Source organism: Podarcis cretensis, assembly GCF_951804945.1.
Source record: "Podarcis cretensis genome assembly, chromosome: 1".
Taxonomy (NCBI): Eukaryota; Metazoa; Chordata; class Lepidosauria; order Squamata; family Lacertidae; genus Podarcis; species Podarcis cretensis.
In genome coordinates, this window is record NC_137170.1 from 86,459,397 (window position 1) to 86,476,329 (window position 16,933).

The 16,933-nt window shown below is 44.3% G+C and overlaps 1 protein-coding gene across 10 annotated transcripts in view; it reads left to right on the forward strand.

The window, feature by feature from the left end:
- The window catches only part of SPTB (spectrin beta, erythrocytic), a 91,386-nt gene that overhangs the window by 44,100 nt on the left and 30,353 nt on the right, over nt 1-16,933 (forward strand). For all 10 annotated transcript variants that reach the window (XM_079989572.1, XM_079989570.1, XM_079989575.1 and 7 more), the window contains 15 exons: nt 324-415; nt 2,017-2,097; nt 2,731-2,846; nt 4,569-4,681; nt 5,617-5,804; nt 6,656-6,773; nt 7,597-7,755; nt 7,999-8,301; nt 8,704-8,854; nt 10,629-11,499; nt 12,118-12,255; nt 12,376-13,132; nt 13,667-13,869; nt 15,743-15,833; nt 16,494-16,640. In XM_079989572.1, the coding sequence (XP_079845698.1) occupies nt 324-415; nt 2,017-2,097; nt 2,731-2,846; nt 4,569-4,681; nt 5,617-5,804; nt 6,656-6,773; nt 7,597-7,755; nt 7,999-8,301; nt 8,704-8,854; nt 10,629-11,499; nt 12,118-12,255; nt 12,376-13,132; nt 13,667-13,869; nt 15,743-15,833; nt 16,494-16,640 (3,528 nt within the window). The remainder of the gene's footprint in view (nt 1-323; nt 416-2,016; nt 2,098-2,730; nt 2,847-4,568; nt 4,682-5,616; nt 5,805-6,655; nt 6,774-7,596; nt 7,756-7,998; nt 8,302-8,703; nt 8,855-10,628; nt 11,500-12,117; nt 12,256-12,375; nt 13,133-13,666; nt 13,870-15,742; nt 15,834-16,493; nt 16,641-16,933) is intronic.

The window sequence follows — 16,933 nt, forward strand, 5'->3', positions numbered from 1 at the left end:
TGTATCTTGAAAGTGGAAAGCAGGGTGATTAAGAAAAGCTAATAAGGGGGAGTCCCTGGAACAAATAATAGTGTTCAAGGTGGAGTGGAAATGGTGCTATGCAAAGTACACTTTGGAATGGCAATATTGTTCAATAGAAGAGGCATCATAATCCATTTACAGTGCAAATTCAGCAGATTCCCCCTTCCCCATGTTGTAATGATGCGAAACGACTGTTACCTTTGCTAAGTTGTGTGTGCTGAGAACCTGAGATGCACATACTAATACACAAAGCATCTGTAGTGATAGGCCTTTAGAGTGGAATATTTTTTATTTCAATTTAGATCCAGGACATCATTGTTCAGACTCAAGAAGGCCGGGAAACCCGTTCCGCGAAGGATGCATTGTTACTCTGGTGTCAAATGAAAACTGCTGGGTATGATGACTGCTAATATTTCCAACTCAGTGAATGCACGGTAAACCAGTTGGCTTAAGCCTGCAGAACCAGCTAGGGAAACCTGGATGGGACCATGAAGTTGGGCCATGTTCCTACTCAGTTCTTACCAGTGATATAACTAAAACTCTCCATCAAAGTATACCACAAAGGACAGAGATCTTTCAGGGCTATGTCATAAGGTTGTTTTAAAATGGGACATATGACTGTTTTTATAATTGTCCTCATAATCTTCTCCTTTGTGCCACAACGGCCCCGTTCTCTGTAAAGAATCCAAGCACAGCTTCTCTCCCCTCTGCCACCATTACCTTGGTATCTTTCGCTTTTCAGGAAGGCTTAGGCCTTGTAATTGATTCCCTATATTTTTGAAGGAATCTCTTTTGGATTGTCCTATGTTTGGGACAAGGTGAAAATATTTAAAGTGTCTTCCAACATTGCACTTTGGTGGGTATACAAATGCTCGCAGTGGAGAGGAGCAAGAATTCCAGGCAGGGCATCTCTGGGGGCCTGTTCTTCCAGCTCTATCTGTAATGTAGCCACTGCACATGCTGACGTTTTGTTTCAAGTGCCATGAACTGAGTCATTTGTGGGTAGACTGATAATGCATGGAGAACTCTCTAGAGGGCTTTTTCATTTATCACTTTATATGCTTGAAAATCTACTTCAGGAGGGTGCAAAAAGCCCAAGCATCCCATGATATGTTAACCTTGACATGACTATCTCAGCGCAGATGAAACTAGGAGCCAGAACATTTCCATTTTCACAGTGAGGAGAATCAATTGCAGGAGTAGCCCCTCTGATCCTCATCATTATTATTTTGTTTTAAAATGGGAAATCTGCTTCCAATATGATTAACGGAGGATATATATTTGTGTATTTTTGGAGTGCATAGAAGGAAGTAGCTAGAAAGGATGGAAACAGCCTGTGGGCCACAGTCAGCATTCCCCCAACCCAGTGCCCTTCAGATATTCTGAGCTACAACTCCCATTATCCCTAGCTATGTTGGTTGGGGCTAATGGGAGTTACAGTCAAAAGCAAGCAGAAGGCACCAGGTTAAGGAAGGCTGAGCTTGTCCATCCCATGGAATGCTAATTGGTCTTTGCTGGTCTTAAAGCAGAATTCAGGAGCTACCAACATGGTGCCTTCCAGAAGTTGTTGGACTACAACTCCCATTATACCTGACCATTGGCCATGCTAACTGGTGCTGATGGGAACTGGAGTCCAACAACACCCGAAGGTAACCATGTTGGCTACCCAAAACCTGGATGATCAGAATTGTCCATCCAGACCAAACATTCTTCTTTTTATGGAGCAGCACCTGCACTTTGAAATGCAAACTGTGCCTGCTAGCATTTCTCACATCTGCCTTTTAATTAAAAGTTAATTCTGGTGTTTTCCAAAGTACAAGATGTGGCTCGAAAATGTAACTTGTGCCAATCGAATTGTGCATCGGTTGTTTTCTCTTTTAGAGAAAAGCTTTTCCTCATATAAAATAAGGTCTGTAATTGGATTACCGTTTTGTAATCTCTTGGACTGAATTATAAATCCTTTTGTCTTCCCTGTTATTTCCCTTTGTAACGCAGCTATCCCCATGTTAACGTCACCAATTTTACATCCAGCTGGAAGGATGGCTTGGCATTCAATGCCCTTATTCACAAGCACAGGTAAGGTCTGGGGAAAAGCCCTTCAGAGAACTTAAGTGCAGTGGGTTGATGGACACCTGAATGTTTTGCTGGTGTTCCTGAGCTAGCCTAGTAATGATGAGTCTATGTGCACACATTTGGCCTCATCTTTCCTCCATGAACTCTGCCTCATTCCCTCCACTAGTCTGCTATAAGTCTCAGTTATCATTCTTGCTATTTGGAGGTGAGTGCCATTTCTTATGTGTCCAAAACGTCATGATCCATGAACACAAAAGAATGAGGCCAATGAGGACTGAGCATGCCCAGCAGTTGTGGAATGCTGAAATAGACTTGTATTCAACCAACTTTTTACTCAGAGTAGATCCATTGAAATGAAAAGTCCTAGGTTATTCATGGCCATGAATTCCCATGGGTCTATTCTGAATAAAAGTTAGTTGAATATAACTCTGAATGTTGGGGAGGAGGGAGATATTGTGTGTGAGGAGGAACAAAATGGAGTATCTCACTGACAGAGACACCGAAGAGGAGCAGACCACACTGCAGCATTTTGTTGCAAGCCTCACTGGTAAACTTAGCTTTCACTTCCTTTTGCATGGTCAAGTTGGCCTACCATACTGCGTGCTTTAACTTTCCCACTGTCCTCTTAATTTTTAGGCCTGACTTGATTGACTTTGAAAAGCTGAAGCACTCGAATGCCAGGCACAACTTGGAGCATGCTTTCATTGTGGCGGAACGGCAACTTGGCATCACCCAGCTTCTTGACCCAGAAGGTGAGTTTGTTTGGCTCTGTGCCTGCCCTTTTTAAATTGAGAATTGAGCTGACGAGGCAGATGAGAATTATACAGAAGAAGTGTCCGTAAGTGCTGAGGAAATGGTGGTTCACCTGAGGAAGCCTCTGAATTGGCTGCAGAATGTCTGACTATAGAATATCATGAAGTTATGTATACATAAAGGTGGATGCAAAGCTCTGAGGTTATTTTTGCAGCTGTAAGCTCTCTCACAGCACAGTCCACCAGAAAGCTCTTCTGTTGCTGCATTGCTCTGAAATGAAAGGGAGTTACAGGGAGAGCTCAGTCAGCAGAGCATGGGACTCATCATCTCAGTGTCGTGGGTTCATGTCCCATGTTGGGCCAAAGATTCCTGCCTTGCAGAGGAGTGAACTTAAACAACCCTCATGGTCCCTCCCAACTCCATGATTCCTTGATTCTAAATCTTTCTGTATTCTTGTGCATGCATTTTTTAATCAGAGCCTTTGATGCTGTATTTTTAGTCTGCTGTTCCTGATCATGGGTTTTATTATGATGTGTTATGTGTGTTTTGTTGTTCAGATTGTTTTCCTTCTTTCCTATATTTTTTTATTTATGTGCCACATTCAGTCTGATTTTTTTTATAATAGAAAGGAAAACTATAAAGTCCAAAATTTAAGCCCTGCACATAGACACAAATCAGCCATGCTGCATGCAGTATGAAAAAGTTCTTTGTGGAAGTCATTCTTCCAGTTGTGCTCCATGAATGTTTTTCTGTAAAGCCAGCATAGCTAATGGTTAGGAGTGATGGGAGTTGTAGTCCCAACAGCAGAGAGGACCACAGATTCCTCCTGGTTTGACAGCTGTGGAGTGCATTAAAAAAAACCATCCCATTAGCACTAGTCACAACTTTGGCGGTTTAGGCCTTGGGCGGAATCCTATAGTCTTCATCCACTTGGGTGGCGGTGGAGGTGAAGTAGTTCTCTGCAGCAGCTATAACAGGATACCCCGTTAGAGGGGTCTGGAAGGAAGTCTCTGTCCAAAGAGCCAGTTGCATAGGGCCAGTGGGCCATAAAGCTTCCCTTGGCGTTGGAGGACCATCCACGTAAACCTGCATTTTGCAATGGATCCATCCCCCGAATAGACTCTGTCATTCCTCAGTTCCCCAGCGTGGGAGCTGGGAGGGATACATGCCCAATGCCTATGCCAAGGCTTCCTATGTCTGAATTCAACAAAGTTCCATCCATATTAAATCCCAGACCGTTGCTGTGTCCATTCATTTCCCCTCCTTAGCAGTTAGGTGTGCCAGATGGGTGGACTCTGTGCCAGGCACGCAATGCAAAATTCTTCCACAATAAGTTTCTCCTACAAGGATGGGCAGTGTCTTTGTTGTTGTGGTGGTGGTGGTGGTGGTGTGTGTTTTAAAAAAAGAATTACTTTGTAATAAAGAATTGGGGAAAATGTCCCCCCTGTGTAGCCAGGAGATGGGTGGGTAGGGGAAGAAGTGAAGATCTTCCTGGGACTGGTCCAGGCGGTCTATCAAGTGACAGAAGTGGAGTGGGTGCAATGAAGCTGAGTGTTAGCTCAGTTGCAATCTGAGTAGGCTGTGGAGTTCTCTTGCTGTGAAGAGTGAGGTGTGTGTATCTGAGTGTGCTGTGTTGCTTTCAAGGGGTGGGGGTGGCAGATACACACACAAAGCTCTTGGGCACAGTGCAGAGCTCTCTTGGCATTCTGTTTTCTATTCAGATGTCTTCACGGAGAACCCGGATGAGAAATCCATCATCACCTACGTAGTTGCTTTCTACCACTACTTCTCCAAGATGAAGGTGCTTGCTGTGGAGGGGAAGAGAGTTGGAAAGGTAAGGGCATGGTCACATAATACCACCGTAGAGCAGGCAAGTCCCCTTTCTGCCCACAGAAAACAGTTTCTTTACTAATTCCTTACTAAGCCATAATGACTGATATGGCCAGTAATTTGCTGCAATGGCAGCCCTGCCGCCTCTCAACCTCCTCTTCTGCTATGCTGGCTTTCTTCACATATAGGCTAGTCCGTTTAATAGCTCTTCTTTGCAGCTATTCTAGTTTGAACTTGTTATTACTGAATACAAACAATATTGGATTATTGTTTATTTGACATAGCCACCCCTTTCCACAAAAAATGCCTCTAAACTACTTAAAAATCCATTAAATACACAAAAGCATTACAATAATTTAAAAACAAATGTATAGAGAATACCCCATTCCGCTTTACTCTTTGATTCCCAGAATGCAGCTGATTTACTCAAGCCACTGAGAACTGAGGTAGCCCCTATCATCATATATAGACCCAGCTTGGTTCTGTTAGTATCTTGGTTAGGCCCTAACTGCCAGAGGTTGTGGAAACTTCTGACAGAAAAATAACTGTGAGGGGTGAGAGACAATCTGTTAACTACCAGGGAGTGGTTTTTCCCATGTGCCTTGCCCCGTCCTCAAACCCTAGGAGTCTTCATAAGGGAGTAGTATAAGATAAATAAGTTTGTGTGTGATAACTCAGTTTTAGTTCCTCTGCCTTAACATTTGGTGGCATCTTGCTATTCTCACACTTCCTTTTACAGCTGGACAGGTGGTTCTTGTTAATCTTCCCTGACAGGCCTGAGACTTCCAGAATTGAGACTTCCCAGAATTTCTAACGTCAGACTTGTTGACAGTGCAGAAGATTCCCATATGCAGGATCTGTAGGTTGACAACGGGCTTGACATATTTCCTCGAGCAGCAGGTGCCAGGGGAGCAACACTTTGTTTATTCCTTTCCTCAGGTAATGGACCATGCGATGGAGACTGAGAAAATGATCGATAAGTACAGTGGACTGGCTTCAGACCTGCTGACGTGGATAGAACAGACCATTACCATTCTCAACAGCCGCAAGTTTGCTAATTCTCTGGCAGGCGTGCAGCAGCAGCTCCAGTCCTTCAGTACATACCGCACAGTGGAAAAACCGCCCAAGTAAGCACCTGTCAACTGGAAGGAGGATGCCCCCCCCCACTTTTTGCTGATGTTTACCATTCCCCCCCCCCAGTAGCTTAAACTGTGCCCATCTGCATTGTGACTCATTCGGTTGTGATCTGAGGCTTTCTGTGCAGATTGGGACATCGTGATGATGATAATGATACTGTAACAAATAACAGTGAGGAGCCAAGCTGAAGGAGAACAAGGCAGTTGATGTACCCTGAATTGCATTTTGTTACAATGCCAAAATAAAATTGCAGTTTCAGTGGGTTCTTTTGGTGCAGTTCTGCTGCCTTCCTTCTTTCAAACAGGAGGAATTTGGCAAATGTTGCTTTGTGAATGCCTAGCGATCCCTTGACCTTGAGTTTCAAAGAGAGGAAAAGGAAAAATGCCTTCCTCTCTATAACTGTTAACCAAGGGTTTCTAAACATAAAGATGACAACTTGATGGTAGCTTGAAAAAGATACCACGTAGTGCTGGTGTTATGTTTTAGAGGCTACAATCCCAAAGAAGCTATTGCATATGTGTAGGTTTGAATCAACCCCAAATAGCTATAAGGTGTTTGTGTTCCAGTTTTTTAAAAGAACTTTTGTCACCATCATTCTTTTAAATTTATTTTTATTTATTATTTATCTGCATGCAAATTGCAATAACTGCCCTAAACGCTGATAAGTTAGACTTCTGGATAGATGATTAGTTTATTTCACTGCTTTTTACCATTAAGCTTCTATGGCCTGAGCTCAGAACACACTGTATTTCAGTGACTCTAATAGACATTGCTTGTGTTGCTCATTGTGAATTCTTCACCTAAAAGTATGTTTTCTCATTTTTGCTGTGTTCTTTGGCAGGTTTCAGGAGAAGGGGAACCTGGAAGTCCTGCTGTTTACCATCCAGTCAAGAATGCGAGCCAATAATCAGAAAGTGTATACGCCTCACGAAGGAAAATTAGTGTCTGACATCAACAGGGTACCTCATGCAGTCCCTTGAAATGGTTAACAGAAATGTGATAGATTGAGAATTTCAGTGTTAGGACTTTTCTTCTAGAACTTTTAAAAATTCTTGTTTAATTACTTTAGCTGTTTGGGAAAGGGCCTTAGGTTAGTAACAGGGCACATAATTTGGACTCATAACATCCATGGTTCAATCCCTACTACTGCATGGCAAAAAAATGATACAGCAAGATTGGAGAGGTGATCAGCAGCTAATGTCGAAACCAAGGAGGAAGCTACAGGGACAGCTGGATGTGATCCCACACCACAAGCTGAATACGTTTCCCTTCAAGTACCTTAGATCTGCTTTGTACAATACTTTTCCTATTCATTCTAGCAACACTGAATAAATGCTCACATGGACAATCACATGGACAATTTTCACATATATAGTCTGCAGCACTTTCCATGAGTGTAGTTTTTTTTTGGGGGGGGGGAGTTTTGCTGGGACCATATGAGTTGTTACCAACTAGGATGTGTTATTGTTCAGTTTGCCACACTGTGTGTGTGTGTGTTCACATGAGCAGGTGCCTGGAAAAAAACCAGGGCTACTTGCATATACAAGAAAAGTGTTGTGAGAACAATCCCTTAGAGAAAAATACAAGGAGGAACAATAGCTCTTTTATCTGGCCAAGCAACATTTTGCTGATGTGAGGTTGGTTAGCGCAGCCCGTATAAGAATGGAATTCTTTGTAGAATGTGCCACGCGGCATTACATAGGAATTGCTGCGGCCTCTTGATTGTATATTCTGTACCTGCATACTGAATTCTCGTTCTCCTGTGTGCACACATTTGCACAGGCCTGGGAGAAGCTGGAGAAGGCGGAGCATGAACGGGAGCTGGCGCTGAGAAACGAGCTTATTAGGCAGGAGAAGCTGGAGCAGCTCGCCCGGCGCTTTGATCGCAAGGCAGCAATGCGGGAGACGTGGCTTAATGAAAACCAGCGCCTTGTTGCACAGGTAATGTGTGGCTTCAGGGATTGTGCTGGCTCCAGTCTCTGATCTGCCTGGTGGCATCAGAAACAGCAAGGGATGTTGGGGGGACACAAGCATTCTGTTGGCACCAGCTTAAAATGGTACCCAGATCCCTTCTGGGGAATTTGGCACGCCCACCCCCCGTTACCTTCTGTTCTATAGCATGCACAAGAAAAGGCAACGTGTTGCCACACAGTTGCTAACCAAAGGCGAATTTAATTTGGGCAGGATAATTTTGGAAATGACTTGCCAGCTGTGGAGGCAGCAAAGAAGAAGCATGAAGCCATTGAAACCGATACAGCAGCCTACAAGGAACGGGTCCAGGCCATAGAGGAGGTGGCCAAGGAACTGGAGATGGAGAACTACCACGACATCAAGCGCATCAATGCTCGCAAGGACAACATCCTGCGGCTCTGGGAGTACCTGCTGGAGTTGCTGCAGGCCCGGCGGCGGCGGCTGGAGATGAACCTTAAGCTGCAGCAGCTGTTCCAAGACATGCTACACAGTATTGACTGGATAGATGAGATGAAAGTAAGGAAGGGCTTGGGTGGAATACTGCAGGTTGATAGAAAGAAGCCATCAAATTGAGGTGGAGGCTCATCCTGTGCTCCCATTGCCTGCCATTTTCCCAAGACAGATCATCTTTCCAAGTGACTTCCCCCTGCACGCCCCCCCCCCCCCGTTCAAAATGCAGCATTATAAACCCTAGGGAGGCAAGCTTTGTGTGGTAATTTGGAATGAAGAACTGGCAGGCAGGAAAAGGATTAAGCTTTATTTCTGCTACTTTTCTGCTCAAAATCAATTCATTCTGAAGCTGCTTTTCTTAAAATAACAATCGCCATCAGGCTGCGCTACATGTGGTTGTACATAATGTGTAGCCTGCCCCTAGCAGAGGCAGAGAAAAGGGTACATTCTTCCTTTGTGCTTCTATAGGCTAAGCTCCTGTCTCCTGAATTTGGGAAGCACCTGTTGGAAGTGGAATACCTTCTTCAGAAGCATAAACTGATGGAGGCGGACATGGTCATCCAGGCTGAGAAGGTTCGTGATGTCAGTGCAGCTGCCCTTAGATTTGCCAACGGAGATGGTAGGTGTTTGTTTTCCAAGAAGAATTTTATGACTTCCGTGAGTGAGTGAGTGAGTGAGTGAGTGAATGATGAATGATAATTTCTGAGTTGAGAAGCCCTAAGTATAAACGGGGAAGGAGTGAGGGGAGACCATCTGTATCCTTGCCTCTTCCTTTTAAAAAATGGTTTAAGGAAAATGCCTCTGTCCACTTAGAATCAGAGAGTTGGAAGGGACCCTGAGGGTTGTCTTCTCCAACCCGCTGCAATGCAGGAGTCTTTTGCCCAACATGGGGCTCAAACCTGTGACCCTGAAATTATGAGTCTCATGTTCTGCCAATGGAGCTATCCAAGTCATCTCCTGTTCCACCTTAAATTGACTGAATTTATAGTAAAACGGGTCCAGGGTGCACAAATTAATTCATAAGTAGGGCCTTTAAGTTCAGCTAGAATCTATAGCACTTGTTGCCTTTAAAACTGCTGGGTCCTGGGGTTTCAGGCGGCTACCTCTTGGGCCTAGCTGGTGCGATAGTAGAAAGAAGGATTGGGAGGTGGAGTCTGGATGATATTGGAGGCTTTTCCAGATAATGATTTTCAGTGCAAGAATTGCACAGTTGTTGCTTATTTGTTGTACTGCTTCCCATTGTCTTCCCTCAAAAGATGTGCTTCTCTTTAGGGAATATTACATTTACTCAGGATGTGAATGTCAATGTATTGTGTGTGGCAGAAATGCAATTCTCACCTCTACTGGTTGACTAGTGTGGGTGGGAGTGCTGACTGAAATGTGGGTATGTGCTAGTACCCCAGCAGTATTTGATACAAATACAAATAGTATTTGTGACTGGGGATGGGGAAGAAAACTGATTCAGTTCATGTTTAAAAGTGAACCTACAGAATTCATACTATAGGCAAGCTGAAGTGTAGCCATCCTTTAGAATTCTAACTTTTCCCAATTTTGCAAGGCAGTTCTTCAGCCAAGTACTTAGTAAAAAAAGGGTTTTTTAAAAAATGCATGCACTAGGGCAAAACGTGCACGAAAATGCATGTATTGGTGAAAATAACATACAAAAATGCATTTTATTAGGGAACATGGCTTTGTAAATATGTGCACAATAAGCAAATATGTTATCTGCTAGGAGAAATTCACACTAAAATGCTGATGAGTTTTTCGCAAAGTGTTTGGAAATTTGTAGAACTGAACTTAGAAGGGAAAAAAATGAAAAACTGAGAGAAACCAAAACTGATAAATTCATCTGTCTCTGTTTGTTGAGTGCCACTAAGGAAGAATGACATAGTTCCTACACTCTAGATCTATGTGCCATTTTTTAAAAGTCCACTTTAAACTATTTAGAGTCTGTCCACTGTGCATCTAAAGCTTGCAAGCACTCATGTAACCTTTTAAAATAAATTTCAGTAGCAAGTTCCATCAGAGCCACTTTCTCCACTCAGACCTGTACTCCACCATTTCAAGCGACAATTCCTTTTTCTGTTTCCTTTTTATTTTTGGGATGGTGTCCATTGTCCTTCTGAAGCTCTGCAAAGCACATATCTCTGCTTTTGCTTTTTTGTCAGAATCAATGAACAAATGAAAAGCACAACTATAGTTATTCCCCCATAGCTGTCTGTCTTCATGTCACAGCTACTTAACCACCTGTTAGGTGGGTTGTTCCCTAGCATTTTTAAAAAACCACCTGAAAGTGCTCTATCGATGTTGTGCCTTTTCCCTTTCTGACTTAAAGGAAAATGCATCGTGCATGTCTGCTGATAGTAGCTTTCTGTCCACACATGCTTGTGCAGGTTATCGGCCTTGTGACCCAAAGGTGATACAGGATCGGGTGAACCACCTGCAGCTGTGTCATCGAGAGCTGATGGCTTTGGCTGCGGAAAGGAAAGCTCGCCTGGAGCAGTCCAAGCGCCTTTGGAAATTCTTTTGGGAACTGGATGAAGCTGAAAGCTGGATCAAAGAGAAAGATCAGATCTATTCCTCCCTGGATTATGGGAAAGACCTGACCAGTGTTCTCATCTTGCAGAGGAAACACAAGGCTTTCGAGGATGAGCTGCGCGTTCAGGAAACCCACCTGCAGCACACCATCAAAGAGGGAGAAGCTATGATTGCTCAAAATCATTTTGGTGCGCTTAAAATCCGCAGACGGACTGAGGAAGTGAAAGCCCTCTGGGCCCAGCTGCAGGAACTGGCAGCTTTCCACAAGAAAAACTTGCAGGATGCTGAGAGCTTCTTCCAGTTCCAGGTTGATGCGGATGACTTGATGGCCTGGCTGCAAGATGCCCATCGTCTGGTGTCGAGTGAGGATGTGGGGCACGATGAATATTCCACTCTAGCCCTTGTTAAAAAGCACAGGGACCTTTTAGATGATGTAGCAGACAACAAGAGAGTCATGTACAACCTGAACAGGCAAGCACAGAACTTCCCCACGGAGTTCCGGGATGATCCAGGATTTGAGAACAGACTGAAGGCCATCCAGGCAATGTACAATGAAGTTGTGTCCCTAGCAGATCTGCGTAGGCAGAAGCTGCAGGATGCCTTGGATCTCTACAAAGTTTTCAGTGAGACAGATGCATGTGAGCTTTGGATGAGTGAGAAGGAGAAGTGGTTGGAACAAATGGAGATTCCTGATACCTTGGAGGACCTGGATGTTGTGCAACACAGGTAAATGTCTGAGATTGTTCCCTGGGCAGTGTATGTTCGATGTTTGGAACATTTGTCTCAAACTAAGCAAGTTAAGGGTGTGGAGGGAGTGCTTCATACATTAACTGGGACAATTAAGGAGCAACTGCAGGATCTACAGTAATTGTGGAACACGTTTTTGTGGGTTACAGTCCACTTTGTAAAGAACTACACATTACCCTGGCAAACATGATTTCTTATGCATGAAATGACCTCAAAAATATAGCACTAAAGTGCAGATGAAGGGCTTAATTCAAGGTTCAGTGTGTCAGGCCTAGACCTTAGCAGCCTGAACCTCCTCCATTGTCTTCCTGTATTGAAATACTGTACTATATGAAGATAGACTGGAAGCAAAATTACCATGTATGCAAGACTCAGGGCCACAAGGGCATGGGGAAAGGCTTTTTACTCTGGATTTCCTTTCCCCTGGTGACCTACCAATACCTGAGTTTAGGTGTTTTTTGAATGTGGCATGAGATGTGGCATAATTAAATTGGGTTTTGGAGGAATAGGACAAAGACAACACATTCAAAGTAGGACTTTAGAAGTTATCCACCGTGCATCTTGAGTTTTCAATTAATTAACTGATCTTGATTTCAGGTTTGATATTCTGGAGCAAGAAATGAACAACCTGGCTTCTCAGATTGAAGGGGTCAATCAAGCTGCCTTTGGACTAATAGAAAGTGGGCATCCACGCAGTGTGAGTGTGAGGCAGTGTCAGCAGCGTCTGAATGCCAGGTAAGTTCCCCTTAAAAGGACCAAAACAGATGCATGAAAAAGAAGGACCTAAAGAAAAGATCTCTGCTGCATTCAATGCAATGATTCTTTCTTTCATTCATTTTGCTCTGCTTCTTTTAGATGGAAAGTCTTCCAGGAGATGGTAGCTCAGAGGCGGAAAGCTGTGGACTTTGCCCTTAGCCTCCACAATTACTGTGTGGATTGCGAGGAGACAAGGAAATGGATCCTGGAAAAAACCAGTGTCATCGAATCTACGCAGGACCTTGGCAAAAACCTGGCAGGCATGATTGCCATGCAGAGGAAGTTATATGGCATTGAGCGTGACCTAGCAGCTATCCAAGCCCGGCTTGCATCCCTGCAGCAGGAAGCACACCGGTTAGCTGAAGAGCACCCTGACCTAGCTGACGACATCTACTGTCGACTGACAGCTGTCACTGGAGTCTGGCTGGACCTGCAGAATACGTTGCAGAGCCAGGAGGCCTCTCTCGGAGAAGCCAGCAAGCTGCACAAATTCTTGCAGGACTTAGATGACTTCCAGGCATGGCTCTTCAAGGCCCAAAAAGCTGTTGCTTCAGAAGAGGTGCCCAACTCACTGGTAGAAGCTGAGCACCTCCTGCAGCAGCATGCTGCCATTAAGGAAGAAATTGATCAACACAAGGATGATTACCACAGTGTCAAGGAGATAGGAGACAGAGTGACCCAAGGACAGACAGATGTTGAGTATCAGCAGCTAGAGCAGCGGCTTCAGGGCATGGATACAGGCTGGAATGCCTTATGTAAAATGTGGGATAGCAGGGAGAAATTCCTCAACAAGTGTCTTGGCTTCCAGGAATTTCTTAAAGATGCAAAGCAAGTGGAAATCATTCTTACTAATCAGGTATGGCAGCAGGGAACATGCATCTTATAACTTTTATGTATGTTACATCAGTGTCTCAAGATTGCATCCTGGTGCTTAAGTGTCGTAAGTGTTGCGCTCGACAGAGAAGCAGTAGTGGAATTTGCCATCTGAGCACTTGCATGTCTTACGAAGCTTGTCAGCTGGCATGTGGCAGCCACAGAAAAATCCTGCCCATGCTGTGCACTCTCTCCTGTACAGGAGCTGCATTTCAGCACATATTGAGAAATATTGGAGAAACAAGTCTTCCTGATGCATGCTGAAAGCCGAATCCTGTGCTTAGCGGCAAGTTGATAGAAGCAGTTTGCAAAAGCTGGGCTCTATTTTATGCAGGCATTTCAAGTGCTTTCTCTTTAGCTGACATGCATATGATGGCTGCAGTGTGCCAAACTAACATGCAGACTGTTGTGGACTAGAATTGGCTTTAGGCTTTGCAGAAAAGAGTTGTTGTTTTTTAACTTCCTGTGCTGTTTTTCTGAGTAATTGACTTGTTTTCTTCCACAATAACTGCTTTAGGAATACACTCTGGCTCACATCGAGCCCCCGGACACCTTGGAAGCATCAGTGGCTGCTATCCGAAAATTTGAAGATTTCCTTGCTACTATGGAAGCAAACGAGGAAAAAGTTACAGGGCTGGTGGCCAGTGGGAACAAGCTGGTGGCTGAAGGAAATATTTACTCTGATAAAATCAAGGAGAAAGTGCAGCTGATTCAAGAGAGGTAATTTTCGTAGAATAGTTTCAACGGGACAGCTCAGGACTATTGCTCACATTACAAGATACAAAAAAATAATTAAAAAAATGTCCAGTAGCACCTTAGAGACCAACTAAGGATGTTCTTGGTATAAGCTTTTGTGTGCATGCACACTTCTTTAGATACACTGAAAAGTTGCTGAATTACAACTTATCACTAAACTGAAAGTTATGGAGAAAACTGGTCTTAATAGAGATATTGGATTCCTGTCTCATTGCATATGCTAATCATCTGCATACTATCCCTTGCTTTTTCCTGTAGGACTAATTGCAGTCGTTAACAGTCATCAACAGGTTTACCATACCCATTGAGTCAATCACCCATCTACTACCCTCCTGAGAAAAACCCCACCCTCCCACCATATATAAGGGTCTAGTGGCTTCTGTTTCAGTGCATCTGAAGAAGTGTGTGGAAGGGGGGTGGGGAGAGAGAAAGGGAGAGATTTGGTTATCTCTTCAAACAGAGCAAAACCATCACCCAGATTTTTGTTCTGAGGCAATAATAGCCCAAAACAAGAGATGCATATGAGGAGATCTGGGGAGGCCTTTTCTGAGCTGCAAACCCATCCCTCCCCACAAGTCCTATTAAAAAGGAAAATTCATACATCTTTAACCAGGATAATAAAAGACAAGCATGACAACAGTCTGAGCTTGCAGCTCCAAACTGAAAGCTGCCATTTGAGGAGGAGCAAAAATGTAGTTAAGGCAGGGATGGAGAAGTCAGTTTACTTGCTTTCACTATTGTGCTGTGCCCTGTTTACCTTGCAGTGATTACTGTATAGAATCATAGAATTGAAGAGTTGGAAAGGGACCCCAAGGGTCATCTAGTCCAACCCCTGGGAATGCAGGAATCTTTTGCTCAATGTGGGGCTCAAACCCACGACCCTTAGATTAAGTGTCTCATGCTCGGTCGACCGAGCTGTCCCATTTCTAGCCTACATAGCAGCATTCTGTTTTTGACCACATGCAAGGCTTGAGCCCCATTGATGTGTGATTCTTATTTTCTGCCTCTGTGCTTGAGATATGGAATGATTCAGGAGTTTAGGAAGCAGCTCATCTAGCTCAGTTTTGACTATGCTGACTGGCAGTGGCTCTCCAGGGCTGCAGGCAGGGAGTCTCTCCCAGCTCTACCTGGGGAGATGTCAGGGGTTACACCTGAGACCTTTTGCATGCAAAGCAGCTGGTTCTACCACTGAGCTACAGCCCTTCCCTAAAGGGCTGTCATTGGAAATCTACAGTGCGCAGCTGCTTTACACACATACAGACAAGTGTAGCAGGGTTCTCTGGGTTGCTGGGACCAGTGTGTTATGATACTAACTAAGCCAGTGGTTTTCACTGTGGCACCCTGGGGTGCCTTGAATGATGGTCAGGGATGCCACGGGCAACATTGGCCTCTGCCCCTCTTTCCTTCCCTCCCTCCTCTGATGCCCTCTCGCGTCTCAGCCTACCAATGGTTGCAACAGCCCTGGGTATAAGCTCCGCAGGTGAATGGCACCTCTGGGAGGCACCTCCATTTGGGGTGGGGACTCAGAGACCAGGGAAGGCAGCAGCAGCTGCCCAGAGGACTACCAAGGAGGTGGAGAGGAGAGGAGGTTGAGGGAACACTCCACAAGGGAGGGAGTTTGAAAGAGGGAGAGAGGCTGCCAGCTCTGCAGAGAAGGGGTGCAACCTGAGCCCCACAAGGTTGCAGCAGAAAGAATGTAGTTGCTTAAGAGACCCGTGCACTCAAAAAGGTTGAAAACCTCTGAGCTAAGCTATTGGACAATTGGGAGGAAGGGCAGGATATAAATTGAATAAATAATAGCCATTTAAGAATGGCGCTACTGTATTGTTGTTTCTAGGTACAATAGAAACACTGCAAAATCTCAAGAGGCCTTGGTGCTGCTGAAGGACAATCATGAGCTGCGGAACTTCCTACAGAATTGCCAGGAGGTAAGGATGCCAGGCCTACTGCTCCTGCTACCAATCTAAGGTGCATCTGCATTTATCCTTCTTCTCCAAATGGTGGTTATAACTTTGGATTATGCCAGCAGTAAATACTTCTCACTGCACCTTTCAGTTCCTAGAATCATAGAATTGTAGCGTTGGAAGGGACCCTGAGGGACATCTAGTCCAGCCTCCCACAATGCAGGAATCTCAACTAAATCATACATGACAGATGGCCATCCAACCTCTGCTTGAAAACCTCCAGTGAAGGAGAGTCCACCACCTCTCATGGGAGTCCATTCCATTGTCAAACAGCTCTTACTGTCAAAAAGTTATTCCTGATGTTCAGTCGGAAACTCTTTTCTTGTAACTTGAATCCATTGGTTAAGGTCCTAGCCTCTGGAGCAGGAAAAATAAATTCCACATCTCAGCCCTATGATTCCAAGTACTTCAGAGAAGCACAATCAGTCATTAAAAAGTGGCTGAAATAAAGTGGGTGGGTGGGGAGAGAATTAAGTAAGAATATGAACAAAACAGTCTTGAGTTTGTTTAGCTAATTATTTTACCCGCATTTATCACTTAGCTTCAAGTACTAGCAAAATGTTAAGGGAGTTTGGCAAAAGCCTATAACCTTCCTTTGCAGTAATTAACTTCCTTTGTTTGCAGCTTACTATCTGGATTGATGAGAAGATGCTCACAGCGCAAGACATATCCTACGATGAAGCCCGGAACCTGCACAGCAAATGGTTGAAGCACCAGTCTTTCATGGCAGAACTTGTTTCTAACCAAGGATGGCTAGAGAATGTAGATGAGGTAAGTTCTTGCAAGACTTGGAGTAGTGTGACATCTCTCCCAGCTCTTTTCTCCCATTGTCTCTATACCTTAGTGACTCCTGATATTTCGGAGCATTATCCTGTCCTCATCCAGCCACCAGCTAATGTTGTGTTGCCTGCAACCACTTGGAGCACTGCATGTAGTTGACTACAAAGACCCATCTTATTCCAACCCTGTATTTCTTACTCTGTATATTCTTGATGAGAAATAGATGGCCTTCCTCTTAGCCAGTCCTTTGCTCTGACAAGTGCTTCCATGTCTTCCCCCCATCC